General features: G+C 37.0%; 1 protein-coding gene across 1 annotated transcript; it reads left to right on the top strand.

Annotated features, from left to right (window-relative positions):
- Positions 1-2,515: 2,515 nt before the first annotated feature.
- On the top strand, positions 2,516-17,107 carry LOC122033948 (WD repeat-containing protein 75-like). The gene is made up of 9 exons (XM_042593092.1): positions 2,516-2,596; positions 2,705-2,845; positions 2,951-2,995; positions 3,868-4,034; positions 15,530-15,608; positions 15,683-15,768; positions 16,203-16,332; positions 16,424-16,556; positions 16,974-17,107. Exons 1-9 carry the CDS (start codon positions 2,555-2,557, stop codon positions 17,105-17,107), a joined length of 957 nt encoding a protein of 318 aa, XP_042449026.1. The 5' UTR covers positions 2,516-2,554.
- The last annotated feature ends 936 nt before the right edge of the window (positions 17,108-18,043 follow it).

Genomic DNA, 18,043 nt, shown 5'->3' on the forward strand with positions numbered 1-18,043 from the left:
GACAACGGTTTTAAACCGTTATCTTTGAATGAAAAGACAACAGTTTTACAACGGTTTTAAACCGTTGTCTTTGAATGAAAAGACAACGGTTTAAAACCGTTGTTATTTAGAGCATTTTTATTGCAGTTACAACCGTTTTTGTGGCTACGACAACGGTTTTTAACCGTTGTCTTTGAGGGTGATAGACAACAATAACAGTTTTAAACCGTTGTCTTTTAAATTATTATCTTTTAATACCAATATATCAAATTTCAATTTAAATATATAATAAAGAATCATAATCAAGAAAGAATATTCTCCACATTAATATCATTCAAAATGTTAGTTATACAAGAATTACAATCACAAAAGAAGAAACATATCTCATATTTAAATAAAATTTATCCCAATACAAATAAACAAATAAACTCTATTTACAACTAATGAACAATAGCTAAAATACTAGAAACTTGTGATGGTGGTTCATGCCATGTAGAATTGCACTTAATTATTGTCAACCCAAGTCCCATCACAATCTTCAACTTGTAAGATTTCTTGATGGGCCTCAGCACAGACTAATCCAGCATATTTTGTCACCTCGAGCTAGTCACTACAAGAATTTTTGCATTCAACAACACCCAATAGACAACGCTTTTTAATAAAAACGTTGTCGTTCTTTGTTTTACAACGCTTTTAGTGAAAAGCGTTGTCTATGGTATTTACTTTTTACTAAAGACAACGATTTTTAATGAAGTGTTGTCTTTAGTGTTGTTGTTTATGGTCAAAGACAACATTTTTTTAAAAAACGTTTTTTAAAGTGTTGTGTATGTTTCCCCTAAACTCACTTAAAATAAATTCGCAGCCCTCGCTTTGCTAAACTCTAAACCCTCAACGCGCGCGCGCCTTCTCCTCACCACTCCTCTCCACGAGTTCTCCTCTCCACTCCTCTCCACGAGTGCCTTCTCCTCTCCTTCTCCTCTCCACGAGCGCCTTCTCCTCTCCACTCCTCTCCACGAGCGCCTTCTCCTCTCCTTGCCGCGTGATCTCCTCTGAACCCTAATCTCGACCCAAACTCCTCACGCAAAACTCCTCACGCCGGCCCAACTCCTCCAAGTCGAGATCCCTAATCTCGCATTTCCCCATCTCCTCAATCAAAGTCAGCTTATCCTTTCTCAAATCTCTCGAGCCCTCGACGCAGATCCAGCGGAGTGTAGACGCCGAGCGGAACAATCGCCAGGATGGTCTGTATTGCGTGCCTGTTGCCTTTGTTCTTGATCCCCGTCGTTAACGCCTTGCCTCTGCTCTTCGATCTCATCGTCGGTAAGATCTACAGGCTTTTCGGCTGGGAATACAGAAAGCCTGCAAGGGTGCCAGCTGCTTGTCCATACAAGCCTGCTTCAAAAAATGTTGATGGTTTAAATGCAGGTACAGAGTCTCTTGTGGAACCTCATAAAAATTCTGCTACACAATCTGATAAAAAAGAAGAATAGAATCAGAGTCAGCAGCTGTTTCCATGCCAAATGAACAGTTTGAAGTTTGTATAAGCATGTTAAAAAATCCTACTTAATGATCTTATGGCAGTGTGTTACATGTGGTCTAATTATATAAACGAGTGCAGTTTCTGGCTTCTTCCTGTGGTGTTATGGCACATGGATGAGATGAAATGTGCATTCGATGCTATTATTATTTCTTGAAATGTCGTCTGCTCAAAAAAAAAAAAAAAAAAAAAAAAAATCAAAGTCAGCTTACCCTTCCTAATCTTCTCACGGCTCCTCAACTCCTCTGAACCCTTCGATCTTAGTTCCTTCCTCGCAGAGCAGATTCGAGAGTAGGAGGAACGGAAGAAAGAAAGGTAAAATTTCTTCCATCCCTCTAGAATAAGATTTTGTTTATTTTTGATTATTTTCCGAACTAGCCATTTTGCCGGATTCATACTGCATCAATTTTCCCCCTCCCCTGATTGTATTTTCTCATGATTTAGTCATTCCTCGATGGCACGGATCGATGAGTACATAATCTGATGAAGACTGATTAAAAATATGGTTTGCATAGATGAGTACATAATCTGATGAAGACTGATTAAAAATATGGTTTGCATAGATGAGTACATAATCTGATGAAGTTTGTGCTAGGCACTATATATTTAGAGTTGTTGAAGTCAAAGTGAGGCTCAATCTGACTAAAATACCAAAACACTTTAATTAGGATTCCTGGTTCTCAATCACGTGGGAATCAAAGAGGAAGTCCTACTCAAAAGAGGATGTCCAACTTAACTAAGGAGACTTCTTATATATCATTACATTATTTTTTTCATTGAAAATGAGGTTTTTTTCCATTTTTTATTATATGTTTAATAAGGAGGTCCTGTTTAGTAAATCTACAGGCATTTTGCATATTATTGGCAACTGATGATCCTATACAGAATTGATAAACCTCTATAGTTCTACTTGTCACACTACTTTTTATTGCTTTGTACTGCTTTTGATGTTTTGATTTAATTGAAATTTGGAAGCCAATGTTAATTCATATTTTTTTCCAGGTATCTTGTTCAGATAATCACATTCATCTGCTAAAAATGCCTACAATGGATATCTCAAAATCCATATCGGGAATCAAGGTTTGTCATACCATATGGTTTAGACATCAATGCTTTGTTGGCTTAGTTTTACTGAAAACCTTTCCTGGATAAACTTTCGTATGTTGATATATTCTAGTATATCTTCAGCCTCCTTTTTCGTTTCCTCTCAAACATGAAGGATCCTGCACACAAGTTGCATTTGAGCAGACAACTGGATTAGTTGCTGTTTCCACTGAAGATTATTGTGTACAATTCTATAGCTTGTTTGACAACCATGAGGTTTCAGAGGTGATGGCTCTATTTTTGCATTCTGATATTATCATCTAGAGCTTGACATCTCTTTTTTCCTTTTAAGAAAAAGCAAGTTCTCATGATATTTATTTTATTGCTTAGGTCCAAGTGTGCAAAAGAAATTTTCAGCCTGCAGATGACGTTATGGTACGCCATTAACTAATCAAGATATATTTGCGGTGCTGTATCTGTTATGACTATTACCTTAACTTTTGTTCTGTTGTATCCGTAGCTCTTTGAGTCAATCGTCCATGCATTAGTAGGCTGTTAGTTTAGAAGCAATTCTAATTTGTAGTTTGACATTTGGAAAGAATGCATTATTTGTACCAACTGCCAAATTTCTGTAAACAGCTTGATTGGAGTTGCATTTTTATGGATTCTTTGGGTCATTTTTTGCTAAGACATTATTGCTTCCAGGAATTAGCTCTGTAAATATCACTGTTACTGTTGGGTTCCATTAACTAGAAACAAGTATATTTGATACAACTCAGTTATGGGGTACAAAAATATCCATTTTGATTCTGATTAGCCAGCCACATAGAAGGCAGGGATATAAGCTAGAAAGTACCACAATTGGTTCCTATTTGCTGGAAACTGGAAATGCACGTGTCATAACTCCCACAGGCTCTCTTTGTGGCAGTTGTGGGGTATTCAATTACATGTTTCTATTGCTGGAGTAATCAGTCATGGATTGTCTGGGACAAGATAGAGATTTAATTTAGTTTAAAGCTCAATAATTTCTGAGATTCATGCTAAACTACCATGCTAGGATTGGTGTGTAGTTTGTGTTTCAATAGAGCGAGATCACAAATTTGCACCTATTTAAATAATGTCTTGGGGATGCATTTTGAGAGAGTCAATCTTAAAATCTGCTTGGTTGCTGTCATAATTTGTTTTAAGCATGTAATTACTTTTGCATTACAACATAGATAGCTATCATAATTCTTGTAGATGATGAATTAGATCTTTGAATTTTTGGCTAACTCTTCGTGGATGTACTTGTACTTCGATGGTTGCAGCTATATGTGGCTCTTGTAGCCATTTCTCTTGATGGCTCCTTAATGGCTACCATTGATGTGACAATTCCTGAAGAAAAATTAGGGGGTTTGGTTTGTCTAAAATACTGGACTCGTGGTTCCCTAGTGGCAGAGTACTTATTATCCACTGTCATATATGAGCCTCACAGGTAAGAAGACTACAAACAGAGCTTCATCTATTGTTCTTTATTTTTTTGTTTATTTATTCTATAAATCTTTCATAACTTTGCGAATAGGGACCATCAATCTTTTAATTTTCTATGATGTCAATTGGAGAAGTATTGTAACGACCCACCTTTCTACACTACTACTACGCTCTAAAGGTAGACCATTACTTGACTACTAACTCTACTTAACCGGTACGCTACTTAACTACGAGGAATCCCTACCGAAAAATTTCGGCAGAATCTCCCCTGTACCGGTGACCAAATCAGCAATACAAACAAATAATAAACCATCAGCCACATGCGGCTGGTATAAACACTTCACAACCACGCAGTAATAATGTCACAATAACTAAAAGGAAACTATTCTAGCAATAGTAAACAAATAGAACTCCAACGATAAGGCATACCAAGCTACAAGTGCGGAATAGACTCAATTACAATCTCAACTTCATCATAGCATTAAAAGAGAACTAAAATAACTAAACAGAAAAGTCTTGGCAATTTGCCAGCTCATTCTGGATCTCTCCATAGTCCAGCCATCACACACCTTCATCACCACCACCTTGTCGCCTTCCTTGCTAAATCTTTTCCTTTCCTTTATCTGCAGTAGGAGGAAGTGCAGTCTATAAGCATAAAGCTTAGTGAGCGCTATCTACTCACAAAAACTCGATATGCATGTATATAAATAAAAACATGCTAAAACTGAATGCTAACATGTAAAGCTACTCATGCTCATACATAGCAAAGGAATCATGCTAACTGAAATACTGAACATGTATAGTTAATCATGCTCATAAGAATGAAACTATAAAAGAAGCATACTAAACATGTAAAGCTACTAACATGTAAAGCTAAACATGTAAAGCTACTAAACATGTAAACTACTAAACATGTAAAACTACTAAACATGTAAAGCTAAACATGCTGAATAATCTAGTAGCAAGGAAAGAATTGAAACTACTACTGCATGCTTACTAAGAACAGCAAGTAAGTATAACTAACTGAAATACTAACATGTGAAGCTAGTCATGCTCATAAATAGCAGTAGAAAGTCTCAATGGCATGCTAATATAAAAGAACTAACTTGCTGAATTTTTAGAGATAGAAATGACTATCTTGCTGAAATAAAACTAAGACAGTTAACTTGCTGAAATTGAAACAAAAGAACTATCTTGCTTATTTCTGAACTTAAATTAAGTTTATTTCTTTTGTTCTAAAAGCTTATATATATATGTATATATATATACTTCAAAATAGATAATAAACTTCTTTTGGGCCCGGCATTGTACCACTTTGCGCGCATTCTTAGTAAGAATCGAGGTAGCTAATCCCGAAACTACTAAGATACTTCTAGGCCATGTGCCTAGGGGCAACTTGGAGCCCATCCCTTCTAGGCCATGTGCCTAGGGGCAACTTGGAGCCCATCCCTTGGATCTTGTGTCCGGTACATGCCATTTAAAAGTAAAATACTTTTTATCTTTAAATACTTCTTATAATAAAATGCCTTGGCATTTAATAAGCACCTTGTGTGCTAAAATCCCTAAAGTCTTGAATTCGGGATTTTACTTAAGGCCTTAGCCTTTTCCCTTTCTTTTCTTTATCTTCCTTTTACTTGTTAATACTTCTAAAAGTATTTAATAGGATTCTTATTTTTCCATTAGAATACATGGCTGTTCATGCTTGTTAAAATAGCAAATGGAAATAACTTTGAGCTTACTAATCATGCTATAAAATAGAGCTAAAGAAAGCAACTTTAAGCTTACTAATCATGCTATAAAATAGAGCAAAGAAAGCAACTTTAAGCTTACTAATCATGCTGTAAAAATAGAGCAAAGAAAAGCAACTTGAGCTTACTAATCATGCTGTAAAATAGAGCAAAGAAAAGCAACTTGAGCTTACTAATCATGCTGTAAAAATAGAGCAAAGAAAAGCAACTTGAGCTTACTAATCATGCTGTAAAATAGAGCAAAGAAAAGCAACTTGAGCTTACTAATCATGCTGTAAAAATAGAGCAAAAGAAAGCAACTTTAAACTTACTAATCATGCTATAAAAATAGAACAAAGAAAGCAACTTTGAACTTACTAATCATGCTATAAAATAGAGCTAAAGAAAGCAACTTTAAGCTTACTAATCATGCTATAAAATAGAGCAAAGAAAGCAACTTTAAGCTTACTAATCATGCTGTAAAAATAGAGCAAAGAAAAGCAACTTGAGCTTACTAATCATGCTGTAAAATAGAGCAAAGAAAAGCAACTTGAGCTTACTAATCATGCTGTAAAAATAGAGCAAAAGAAAGCAACTTTAAACTTACTAATCATGCTATAAAAATAGAACAAAGAAAGCAACTTTGAACTTACTAATCATGCTATAAAATAGAGCAAAAGAAAGCTAACTTGGACTTACTAAACATGCTGTAAGATAGAGCAAAAGAAAGCTAACTTTGGGCTTTCTAAGTATGCTGTAATAAAAGCAATATATGTCACTCTACACTTTCTATCATGCTGTAGAAACAGAGCATGAAATGCTACTTTAAGGGCTTCTAAACCTGCTATTAAAACATGACAAAGAATACTACTTTAAGGCCGTTAAACATGCTGTACCAAAATAAGGTAACATGCTACTTTAAACTTCTTAAACATGCTATATACGAAGCATAAAGGAAACTAATTTCTTGGCCTTCTAAGTATGCTGTAATGGAAGCAAAGGAATGCGACTCAGGTTTTATAAGCATGCTGTCCAAAATATTTACTTATCAAACTTAAGTATGTACAACATGACCCTAAAGCAAAGAGGTTCATGAACAACATACACTCAAGAATAAAAATGCATACAATTCTAATTAGCACTAAACCATTCTACTTGCTCAATTAGCCTAGATGATGCTTGGAGTTCCCTGTGCAGGTCACAGCATAAACCCAAACTTCATGTGCAGGTCACGGCAAGTATCAAGGTTTCCTGTGCAGGTCTCGGAAGCACTAGGATGGCACCAAAAATCCACCCACTTCAACCCCGCAAGCTCAAATCATGCTATACTTAGGCTTAAAACCGAGATCTACCAACCCTAATGTTAAAGGATGTTGTTCGGCTATAAACAGGGCATGGAAAGGAAAACAAAACCGAGCTTACAATTCTACACGGCAAGCAAAAATCCGAAAGCAAGGAAAGCAAATCGAAGCTCGGAGCAACTCCTACTGCAGGTGAGAAGCAACTCACCCCTTGCTCTTGCACTTACAACCGACGGAGGAAGCTTTAGGGCTTCGGTTAGCTTGGATCTTCAACCTCCCTTGCGCCCGCAGACCTTCTCGACGAGGGAATCACCACCGCAGGTGAAGATCGGCCGGAAAAAGCCTTCGCCGGCCACCGGAGGGAGGAAATCCTAGCTCCGTCGTCTTCTTCGCCCAAGCACAGCGCCGTCGCGAGAGAGAAAGAAATCGTGAGATTAGGTCACGGGAATAATTCCTTTCTCCTCTTAACTTATCCCATTTATAACCTAGGTCTAACTTTGCCATTTACTATAACTTATATATATCCCGCTTCATACTTATTAACAAATCACGCGCAGCCCAGTTGGTTAGCTGCTTTTGACCGGAACCCTTGGTCACGGGTTCAAATCCTGCTGCAACCCGTTTTTCCCTCTTTTATTTAAAATGTTCCGACTATAGCTTAAATCTATTTCTCTCCATATAAGGTTAACAAAAACCGTGTAGCTCAGCTGGTTGGGTCGGTTTTGCTTGGGTCAGTCCGACCCGAGATCGTGGGTTCGAATCTCACCTTCAACGTTTTTTTTTTTTAAAACTTCTTTCTTTTTGTAACCCTACTAAACGACCTCCAAAAATTACGTAAAAATACTCTAAAAATTCCTAAAAATCTCTAGAATATTTTAAAAGTATTTCCAAATATTTTTATGGACTTTTAAAACTTGAAATAGGGAAAATTGGGTCATTACAATTCCCCATACCTTATAAAAAGTTCGTCCTCGAACTTAGAATAGTTCTGGACATTTCTGTCTCATACTGTCCTCACGCTCCCAAGTGACTTCCTCGTGCTTCTGGTTCTGCCAGATGACCTTCACTAGTGATACATCTTTGTTTCTTAATCTCTTGACTGTTCTGTCCACTATCTGTGTAGGTCTGCTCTCATAACTAAGATCCTCTTGGATCTGCACTGACTGAGGCTGAATCACTTGGCTCGGGTCGTGGAAACACTTCTTTATCATGGAGACATGAAATACATTATGTACTGCTGACATGTCTTGTGGTAAATCCAGCTTGTAAGCTACTTTCCCAACCCTCTCTATGATCAGGTAAGGTCCTACATAACGAGGACTTAATTTGCCCCTCTTGTCAAATCTCATCACTCCCTTCATAGGAGCGACCTTGAGAAAAACTGAATCTCCTATTTGGAATTCAAGTGGCCTACGGTGTGTGTCAGCATAACTCTTCTGTCTACTCTGGGCAGTCTCAATTCTCTGTCTGATCTTCTGAATAGCCTGAGTAGTTTCATCTATCAGCTCTGTCTGAATGCCCAGCTCTACTTCCATTTCTTTTCTTTCACTTGCTTCCTGCTAGCAGATGGGTGATCTGCACTTCCTACCATATACGCCTCATAAGGTGTCATCTTGATGGTGGCCTGATAGCTATTGTTGTAGGCAAACTCAGCTAAGCACAGATACTTGCACCAACTTCCCTTGAAATCTAGTGCACAAGTTCTGAGCATATCTTCTAGAATCTGATTTACTCGCTCTGTCTGTCCATCAGTCTGTGGATGGAAAGTTGGGCTGAACTTGAGTTTGGTGCCTATTGTCTTATGAACACACTCCCAAAGGTGAGAGGTGAAACGTCCATCTCTATCAGAAACAATAGATTTCGGAACTCCATGAAGTCTGATCACTTCCTTAACGTATATTTGTGTCAACTGCTCTATAGAGTGGGACACCTTGATGGCTAGAAAATGGGCAGACTTAGTCGATCTGTCCACTACTACCCATATTGCGTCATATCCATTCGTAGTTCTTGGAAGACCTTTTATGAAGTCCATGGATATGTCTTCCCACTTCCACTCTGGTATTGGAAGAGGTTGTAACATTCCTCCTGGTCTCTGGTGCTCTGCTTTGACTCTCTGGCATGTCAGGCAGGCACTGACATATTTCGCAACATCTCTTTTGAGTCCAGACCACCAGAACCTCTGTTCATTAAGTCCATGAAGACCGCTGGTGCATTAGTCACACCAAAAGGCATGACTACAAACTCGTAGTGTCCGTATCTGGTCCTGAAAGCCGTTCTGGGTATATCCCTTTCTTTAACTTTCAACTGATGGTACCTAGAGCGCAGGTCTATCTTTGAGAACGTTGTTGCCCCTCTCAACTGATCAAATAAGTCGTCGATCCTGGGGAGGGAGTACTTGTCCTTAACTGTTACTTTGCTTAGCGCTCTAAAATCTATGCACATCCGCATAGATCCGTCTTTCTCCTTAACGAACAACTCTGGAGCTCCCCGAGGTGAATGACTACAACGGATGAAACCCTTGTCAAGTAGCTCCTGAAATTGTTCTTGTAACTCTTTTAGCTCTGCTAGAGACATTCGGTACGAATCTTTTAAAATTGGACCGGTACCAAGAACCAATTCAATTTCAAACTCCACTTCTCTGTTGGGAGGTAGCTCTTCTGGAAATACCTATGGATACTCACAGACTACCCGAACATCTTCCTGCTTGGGTCTTTCTTGTTATCTTTGTCCTTCTAGTTCTGATTACTTGACTGGGGTCTCTGTTTCCCCACTGTCTTGTCTTCTATCTTGACTGGCTTGTGTTGTGTTTGTTGTACCTTGATGTTGTTCAGATAGTGCTCACTAATGCCCTGCTGACCAGCTCTTCACCAATCTATAGTCGGTGAGTTTCACTACTCACATTAGGTGTTATTTCTGGTCTCAGCATTAGGAGCATCAGTCTGACTCGTTCTTTCACTGTACTTACTAACTATAGGTAAAGGTGAGCTAGCCTGTTAAATCTTTTAACCGCTTCTTCTACTGGTAGGTCACCTTGTCTGAATTCCATAAGCTCCTCATACTGTTTATTGGTGATCCGCTGACGGAAGACTTCTTTGTAAAACTCTGTCTCGAAGTCGACCCGGCTCATCTGGTTGACTGCTCTCTTACTCTTAACTCGCTCCCACCACATACAAGCATCTCCAGATAGGCAGAAAGAGGCACACTTACCCTTCTCGACTTCTGATCAGTCAAGAAGCTCCATTGTGCTCTCAAGTGTCTTGAACCAAGCCTGGGCATCCCAGGGCTCAGTCGTGCCTGAGAAGCTTTCTGGTTTCAGCTTCAGCCACTGGATGAGGTATGCTTCTTGTCTTCTAGGTGTTGTGGCGACTTCCAGGGCAGCTTATGGGACTTCAGTCACCACTGGGGTCTCCACATTGATGGTTGGGGGAGTGGGAGGAGCTGGCTTCTGATTGGCCATTAGATTGGCAATCACTTGTTGCTGCTCTACTACTTGTCTCTGGAGTTGGGCAACAACTTTAGAGAGATTGGGCTCAGTTAATCTAAGCTTTTCGTTCTCCTGATCTTGGTTCTTAGTACGAACGGTACGAGAACATTCTCTTCTTGCCATCAAGTCAGGCAGATGACAAGAAAACTTAAAATTATCACTATACTTTCTAGATATATCTTACTTATACATGATTCTTGACTTTCAACACCTATGAGTAGGTACTTCTAAACATTTCTCTATCCTTTCTAAACATACATATTTGTATATGAAGAAAGAAAACAACAAAAACTCTTATCTTACTTAAGCACTTATAAGCAATCACTCTATACTGCAAATAATAATAAAGGAAAGCAATTAAGAAAGAATTTAAATACTTTCTTACTTGAAGACGGCAAGGATGATGCTGATGTGTGTGTGATGCTGGAGAATGAGAACTGCTCTGATACCAACTGTAACGACCCACCTTTCTACACTACTACTACGCTCTAAAGGTAGACCATTACTTGACTACTAACTCTACTTAACCGGTACGCTACTTAACTACGAGGAATCCCTACCGAAAAATTTCGGCAGAATCTCCCCTGTACCGGTGACCAAATCAGCAATACAAACAAATAATAAACCATCAGCCACATGCGGCTGGTATAAACACTTCACAACCACGCAGTAATAATGTCACAATAACTAAAAGGAAACTATTCTAGCAATAGTAAACAAATAGAACTCCAACGATAAGGCATACCAAGCTACAAGTGCGGAATAGACTCAATTACAATCTCAACTTCATCATAGCATTAAAAGAGAACTAAAATAACTAAACAGAAAAGTCTTGGCAATTTGACTCTGGATCTCTCCATAGTCCAGTCATCACACACCTTCATCACCACCACCTTGTCGCCTTCCTTGCTAAATCTTTTTTTTTTTTTTTCCTTTATCTGCAGTAGGAGGAAGGTAGTATCTATAAGCATAAAGCTTAGTGAGCGCTATCTACTCACAAAAACTCGATATGCATGTATATAAATAAAAACATGCTAAAACTGAATGCTAACATGTAAAGCTACTCATGCTCATACATAGCAAAGGAATCATGCTAACTGAAATACTGAACATGTATAGTTAATCATGCTCATAAGAATGAAACTATAAAAGAAGCATACTAAACATGTAAAGCTACTAACATGTAAAGCTAAACATGTAAAGCTACTAAACATGTAAACTACTAAACATGTAAAACTACTAAACATGTAAAGCTAAACATGCTGAATAATCTAGTAGCAAGGAAAGAATTGAAACTACTACTGCATGCTTACTAAGAACAGCGAGTAAGTATAACTAACTGAAATACTAACATGTGAAGCTAGTCATGCTCATAAATAGCAGTAGAAAGTCTCAATGGCATGCTAATATAAAAGAACTAACTTGCTGAATTTTTAGAGATAGAAATGACTATCTTGCTGAAATAAAACTAAGACAGTTAACTTGCTGAAATTGAAACAAAAGAACTATCTTGCTGATTTCTGAACTTAAATTAAGTTTATTTCTTTTGTTCTAAAAGCTTATATATATATGTATATATATATACTTCAAAATAGATAATAAACTTCTTTTGGGCCCGGCATTGTACCACTTTGCGCGCATTCTTAGTAAGAATCGAGGTAGCTAATCCCGAAACTACTAAGATACTTCTAGGCCATGTGCCTAGGGGCAACTTGGAGCCCATCCCTTCTAGGCCATGTGCCTAGGGGCAACTTGGAGCCCATCCCTTGGATCTTGTGTCCGGTACATGCCATTTAAAAGTAAAATACTTTTTATCTTTAAATACTTCTTATAATAAAATGCCTTGGCATTTAATAAGCACCTTGTGTGCTAAAATCCCTAAAGTCTTGAATTCGGGATTTTACTTAAGGCCTTAGCCTTTTCCCTTTCTTTTCTTTATCTTCCTTTTACTTGTTAATACTTCTAAAAGTATTTAATAGGATTCTTATTTTTCCATTAGAATACATGGCTGTTCATGCTTGTTAAAATAGCAAATGGAAATAACTTTGAGCTTACTAATCATGCTATAAAATAGAGCTAAAGAAAGCAACTTTAAGCTTACTAATCATGCTATAAAATAGAGCAAAGAAAGCAACTTTAAGCTTACTAATCATGCTGTAAAAATAGAGCAAAGAAAAGCAACTTGAGTTTACTAATCATGCTGTAAAATAGAGCAAAGAAAAGCAACTTGAGCTTACTAATCATGCTGTAAAAATAGAGCAAAGAAAAGCAACTTGAGCTTACTAATCATGCTGTAAAATAGAGCAAAGAAAAGCAACTTGAGCTTACTAATCATGCTGTAAAAATAGAGCAAAAGAAAGCAACTTTAAACTTACTAATCATGCTATAAAAATAGAACAAAGAAAGCAACTTTGAACTTACTAATCATGCTATAAAATAGAGCTAAAGAAAGCAACTTTAAGCTTACTAATCATGCTATAAAATAGAGCAAAGAAAGCAACTTTAAGCTTACTAATCATGCTGTAAAAATAGAGCAAAGAAAAGCAACTTGAGCTTACTAATCATGCTGTAAAAATAGAGCAAAGAAAAGCAACTTGAGCTTACTAATCATGCTGTAAAAATAGAGCAAAAGAAAGCAACTTTAAACTTACTAATCATGCTATAAAAATAGAACAAAGAAAGCAACTTTGAACTTACTAATCATGCTATAAAATAGAGCAAAAGAAAGCTAACTTGGACTTACTAAACATGCTGTAAGATAGAGCAAAAGAAAGCTAACTTTGGGCTTTCTAAGTATGCTGTAATAAAAGCAATATATGTCACTCTACACTTTCTATCATGCTGTAGAAACAAAGCATGAAATGCTACTTTAAGGGCTTCTAAACCTGCTATTAAAACATGACAAAGAATACTACTTTAAGGCCTTTAAACATGCTGTACCAAAATAAGGTAACATGCTACTTTAAACTTCTTAAACATGCTATATACGAAGCATAAAGGAAACTAATTTCTTGGCCTTCTAAGTATGCTGTAATGGAAGCAAAGGAATGCGACTCAGGTTTTATAAGCATGCTGTCCAAAATATTTACTTATCAAACTTAAGTATGTACAACATGACCCTAAAGCAAAGAGGTTCATGAACAACATACACTCAAGAATAAAAATGCATACAATTCTAATTAGCACTAAACCATTCTACTTGCTCAATTAGCCTAGATGATGCTTGGAGTTCCCTGTGCAGGTCACAGCATAAACCCAAACTTCATGTGCAGGTCACGGCAAGTATCAAGGTTTCCTGTGCAGGTCTCGGAAGCACTAGGATGGCACCAAAAATCCACCCACTTCAACCCCGCAAGCTCAAATCATGCTATACTTAGGCTTAAAACCGAGATCTACCAACCCTAATGTTAAAGGATGTTGTTCGGCTATAAACAGGGCATGGAAAGGAAAACAAAACCGAGCTTACAATTCTACACGGCAAGCAAAAATCCGAAAGCAAGGAAAGCAAATCGAAGCTCGGAGCAACTCCTACTGCAGGTGAGAAGCAACTCACCCCTTGCTCTTGCACTTACAACCGACGGAGGAAGCTTTAGGGCTTCGGTTAGCTTGGATCTTCAACCTCCCTTGCGCCCGCAGACCTTCTCGACGAGGGAATTACCACCGCAGGTGAAGATCGGCCGGAAAAAGCCTTCGCCGGCCACCGGAGGGAGGAAATCCTAGCTCCGTCGTCTTCTTCGCCCAAGCACAGTGCCGTCGCGAGAGAGAAAGAAATCGTGAGATTAGGTCACGGGAATAATTCCTTTCTCCTCTTAACTTATCCCATTTATAACCTAGGTCTAACTTTGCCATTTACTATAACTTATATATATCCCGCTTCATACTTATTAACAAATCACGCGCAGCCCAGTTGGTTAGCTGCTTTTGACCGGAACCCTTGGTCACGGGTTCAAATCCTGCTGCAACCCGTTTTTCCCTCTTTTATTTAAAATGTTCCGACTATAGCTTAAATCTATTTCTCTCCATATAAGGTTAACAAAAACCGTGTAGCTCAGCTGGTTGGGTCGGTTTTGCTTGGGTCAGTCCGACCCGAGATCGTGGGTTCGAATCTCACCTTCAACGTTTTTTTTTTTTAAAACTTCTTTCTTTTTGTAACCCTACTAAACGACCTCCAAAAATTACGTAAAAATACTCTAAAAATTCCTAAAAATCTCTAGAATATTTTAAAAGTATTTCCAAATATTTTTATGGACTTTTAAAACTTGAAATAGGGAAAATTGGGTCGTTACAAGTATTTAATTTGGCACACCAATGTGGTCTTTCATATCAGTGAGACAAACATATTTCCTTTTCAATTTTCTAGATACTTTAGTTTTATGTAACAGAAGTTTCATTGGTTTTTAATTTCTATATAGTTTTGGTGCTTATGATTTGGTTATTATATCCGCACATTCACGCATTTCTTTTGCAATATGAAAAGCATCCTTGAATGATCAGATCATATCTTATTCCAGCATATTGAACCTTTTGATTGTTGGAAAAGAGTGATAAGTTTGATTGTTACCATTACTCATTTTAGAGAAATTCTTCAAGTTGACAATCTTGAATTAGTTAAATGTTGATCAATTTTATATTGAAACTTCATTTCTGGTCTATATGGTTATGGGCTGACGTTGCTTATCCTTGAGTGATCCATATGGTTGTGGGCTGGCTTAGCTCTTCTTTGAGTGATTGGTTGCCAAGTTGTTCTCTGCTGCTTAATAATTCTTGGTTCTTTGTTACTGCTGCCGTTATCATTACTACCATCCCATGTTTGTCCCAACTGTTTGGAATCAGTTACATGAATCTTATCCTTCGGAGCTCCAGGACAAATTATAAGATTTTCACTACTTGACTAATGTTTTCTTTGCACTTCTTTTACCCTTTACACCTTCCACTCTAACAGATAAAATAAACCACCTTTTTATATTTTCTTTACTTTCTGATGTAGTGATGCTCAAGTTTCATCTCTTGCATTTCGCCCTGGACACAACATGGCTGTCACATCATCTTATGGTGGTGATTTTAAGGTAGTGTCTATTAGGCTCTTTTCTTTCTGTTGCCCCATTGTATATAATGATTAAATGAGTAATCTATTTTTCAGGTTTGGGTTCATGGTTCTCATGCCGACAGAAATAATGAATCAATCCAGAGAACTGGTTGGAGATGCCAATCTGTTGGTTCATACAAGTATTAAATTTTGCTGCCAATGAAATGTTTTTTCCTTTATTATATTAATATCATTGCTCATTTGATGCCTTTTAGTTTTTATGATTTATTTTAACATAAAAAATTATTTGTATCGAATGAAATTGAAATAATTTGTGGAAGCAGACAGCTTTCAAATCAAGCAGAGATATTTAAAGTAATACTTGTATTTGATGCTACTCAGAGCTGAACCAGTTGATTGGGCGTATGGAACTTGCAATTTTGTATATACATTAATTATGAAAAAAAGATACTGTTTCTTAATTTAAAGGATGCCTTGTTTTTTAATTGAATTATTGGTGAAATCTTTAAACTATTTTTTGAAATTATTTGCTTGCATATATTTCTTTTCCCATCATATAGTGTTGTTGCGCAGTGGAACTCCCATGAAATTAATTTCTTTGAATTGATGACAGGGGAAAATCATTAACAGCTGCTGCTTTTTCTGCCGATGGATCAGTCCTTGCTATTGCAGCTGAGACTATAATTACATTATGGGATCCAGATTCCAATATTCTTGTGGCTATGATTGGAGATACACTTTCGGTAATCATCATTTTGCCTATATTGTTATCTGGCAAATCGAAATAGCAGTGAATGTCCTTACATCTGTTTTTTTTTCCTTTTTCTTGTACAGCCAATTACAAAGCCTTCATTTGTTGGGGAATCAGAATATCTGGTGTCCTATACACACGGTTTAAAGCCACAACTTTCAGTTTGGAGTACTTCAAATTTGGCATTGTACTGGTCTCACGGGATTGTTACAGAAGGTGTGCATTTTTTGGCTCTTAAATGATCGTAGTATAAATCCAAGACTAAAAGAACCAGAAAATTAAAATGAAATAAAAAGAACCAGTCCATTTTTGGCACTTTAGATGTTCATGTCAACAGTTCCATACAACAACAATCTTGAGTCCTAAAGCTTCTATTTTGCAAGTGTCTCTAGCATACATGCACTAATATTAATAAATTGCAAATGTCCAAAATAGGCAGCAAGAACCAGTCCATTGTTGGACCAGTATAAACTTACCGTGGCTTTGCGAATGGTGTATGATTACAAACAAAGCTCACATTTTGTGAAATATTTATAGAATTTTTTATATTTCTTTAACTTTATACTATTTTCTCTTTGAGTAGTTAGAAGATTGTAATCTTTTGTCTTGTTGATGGTTCCCATTTTTTTACAGCCGTAAGCTGTTCCCATGATGAATCTCAATTCGCCGTCTTAGCTCTTCTCAGTTCAGCAGGTGATGCTGATGCAAAAGGAAATGGGGTAATATTTTTCTTCGATGTGGAAGATCCTGTTCCTGTGGCAACCTAAGAGGAATAAGTCATTTCCTCGATGGCACGGATGAATACCTAAAATCCATCCTCTACTCCACCATTCTTTGCCACTCCTCAAGCCGAAACAACTGCAAAGGTAGAGTCAACATCAAGTATTACATTGTGCCTGGCTACAAGAAGACCGGGGCCGCAAAATCCAATAAAGACAGGTCAAACATCAAGTAGCATTTTGTAACTTATTCCTCTTAGGTTATATGCTTGGTTAATATATATGCTTAGAACTTGTAAAGACAGGTCAAACATTAATATGCTTGGTTAATATATCCATCTACAGCACTCCCGCTTTTTCCTTTAAATATGATTTTCATTTAGCACAGAACTAATGCCAATTTTTTTATTTTGATACAGTGTTTAAAGAGCTTGAGTAGAAGTTGGCCCTAAAGAAAACTTGTCAGTTACGATATAAACACACTTACGGTATGAATTACATGTATATATAACATTGACATATTATTTAGTACGAGATTTACATGTATGAAAGTTTTCATACAAAATTTCTTGATTGCCTACAACCCCAGGTGTGCTGATGACAAGTTGAAGAAGATGGCTCTAAGAGTGATAGCTGAAAGCCTTTCAGAAGAAGAGATTGCTGGACTTAAAGAAGCAATTCCATGCGATGGACACCAACAACAGTGGTTAGTCAATGATGAGGTTTTGTAAAACTTGTGTGTTTGAAAAATTATTGTCATGAAGTTAAGGATAACTTATATGATACAAATTTAATTTGTGGATCAATATGTATACATTTTGTTTGTATAATATAAAGTTTTATTTATTTGTTAAATAGTCTTATTATAAAAATGATTGTGGTTGTGGATATTCAATTATATGTAAATTTTGAGTATTTTTATAATTTTGCTATTATTAAGAAAAACACTATTTTTTATAAATTTAAAAAGACAACGTTTTTAAG

This window comes from Zingiber officinale, chromosome 11B (assembly GCF_018446385.1).
Source record: "Zingiber officinale cultivar Zhangliang chromosome 11B, Zo_v1.1, whole genome shotgun sequence".
Classification (NCBI taxonomy): domain Eukaryota; kingdom Viridiplantae; phylum Streptophyta; class Magnoliopsida; order Zingiberales; family Zingiberaceae; genus Zingiber; species Zingiber officinale.

Coding starts and splice junctions, on each gene's coding strand:
- LOC122033948 (XM_042593092.1), top strand. CDS start 2,555: ATGCCTACAATGGATATCTCAAAATCCATATCGGGAATCAAG. Junction 4,035..15,529: donor GTCATATATGAGCCTCACAG/GTAAGAAGACTA, acceptor TTTCTGATGTAG/TGATGCTCAAGTTTCATCTC. Junction 16,557..16,973: donor TCACGGGATTGTTACAGAAG/GTGTGCATTTTT, acceptor ATTTTTTTACAG/CCGTAAGCTGTTCCCATGAT.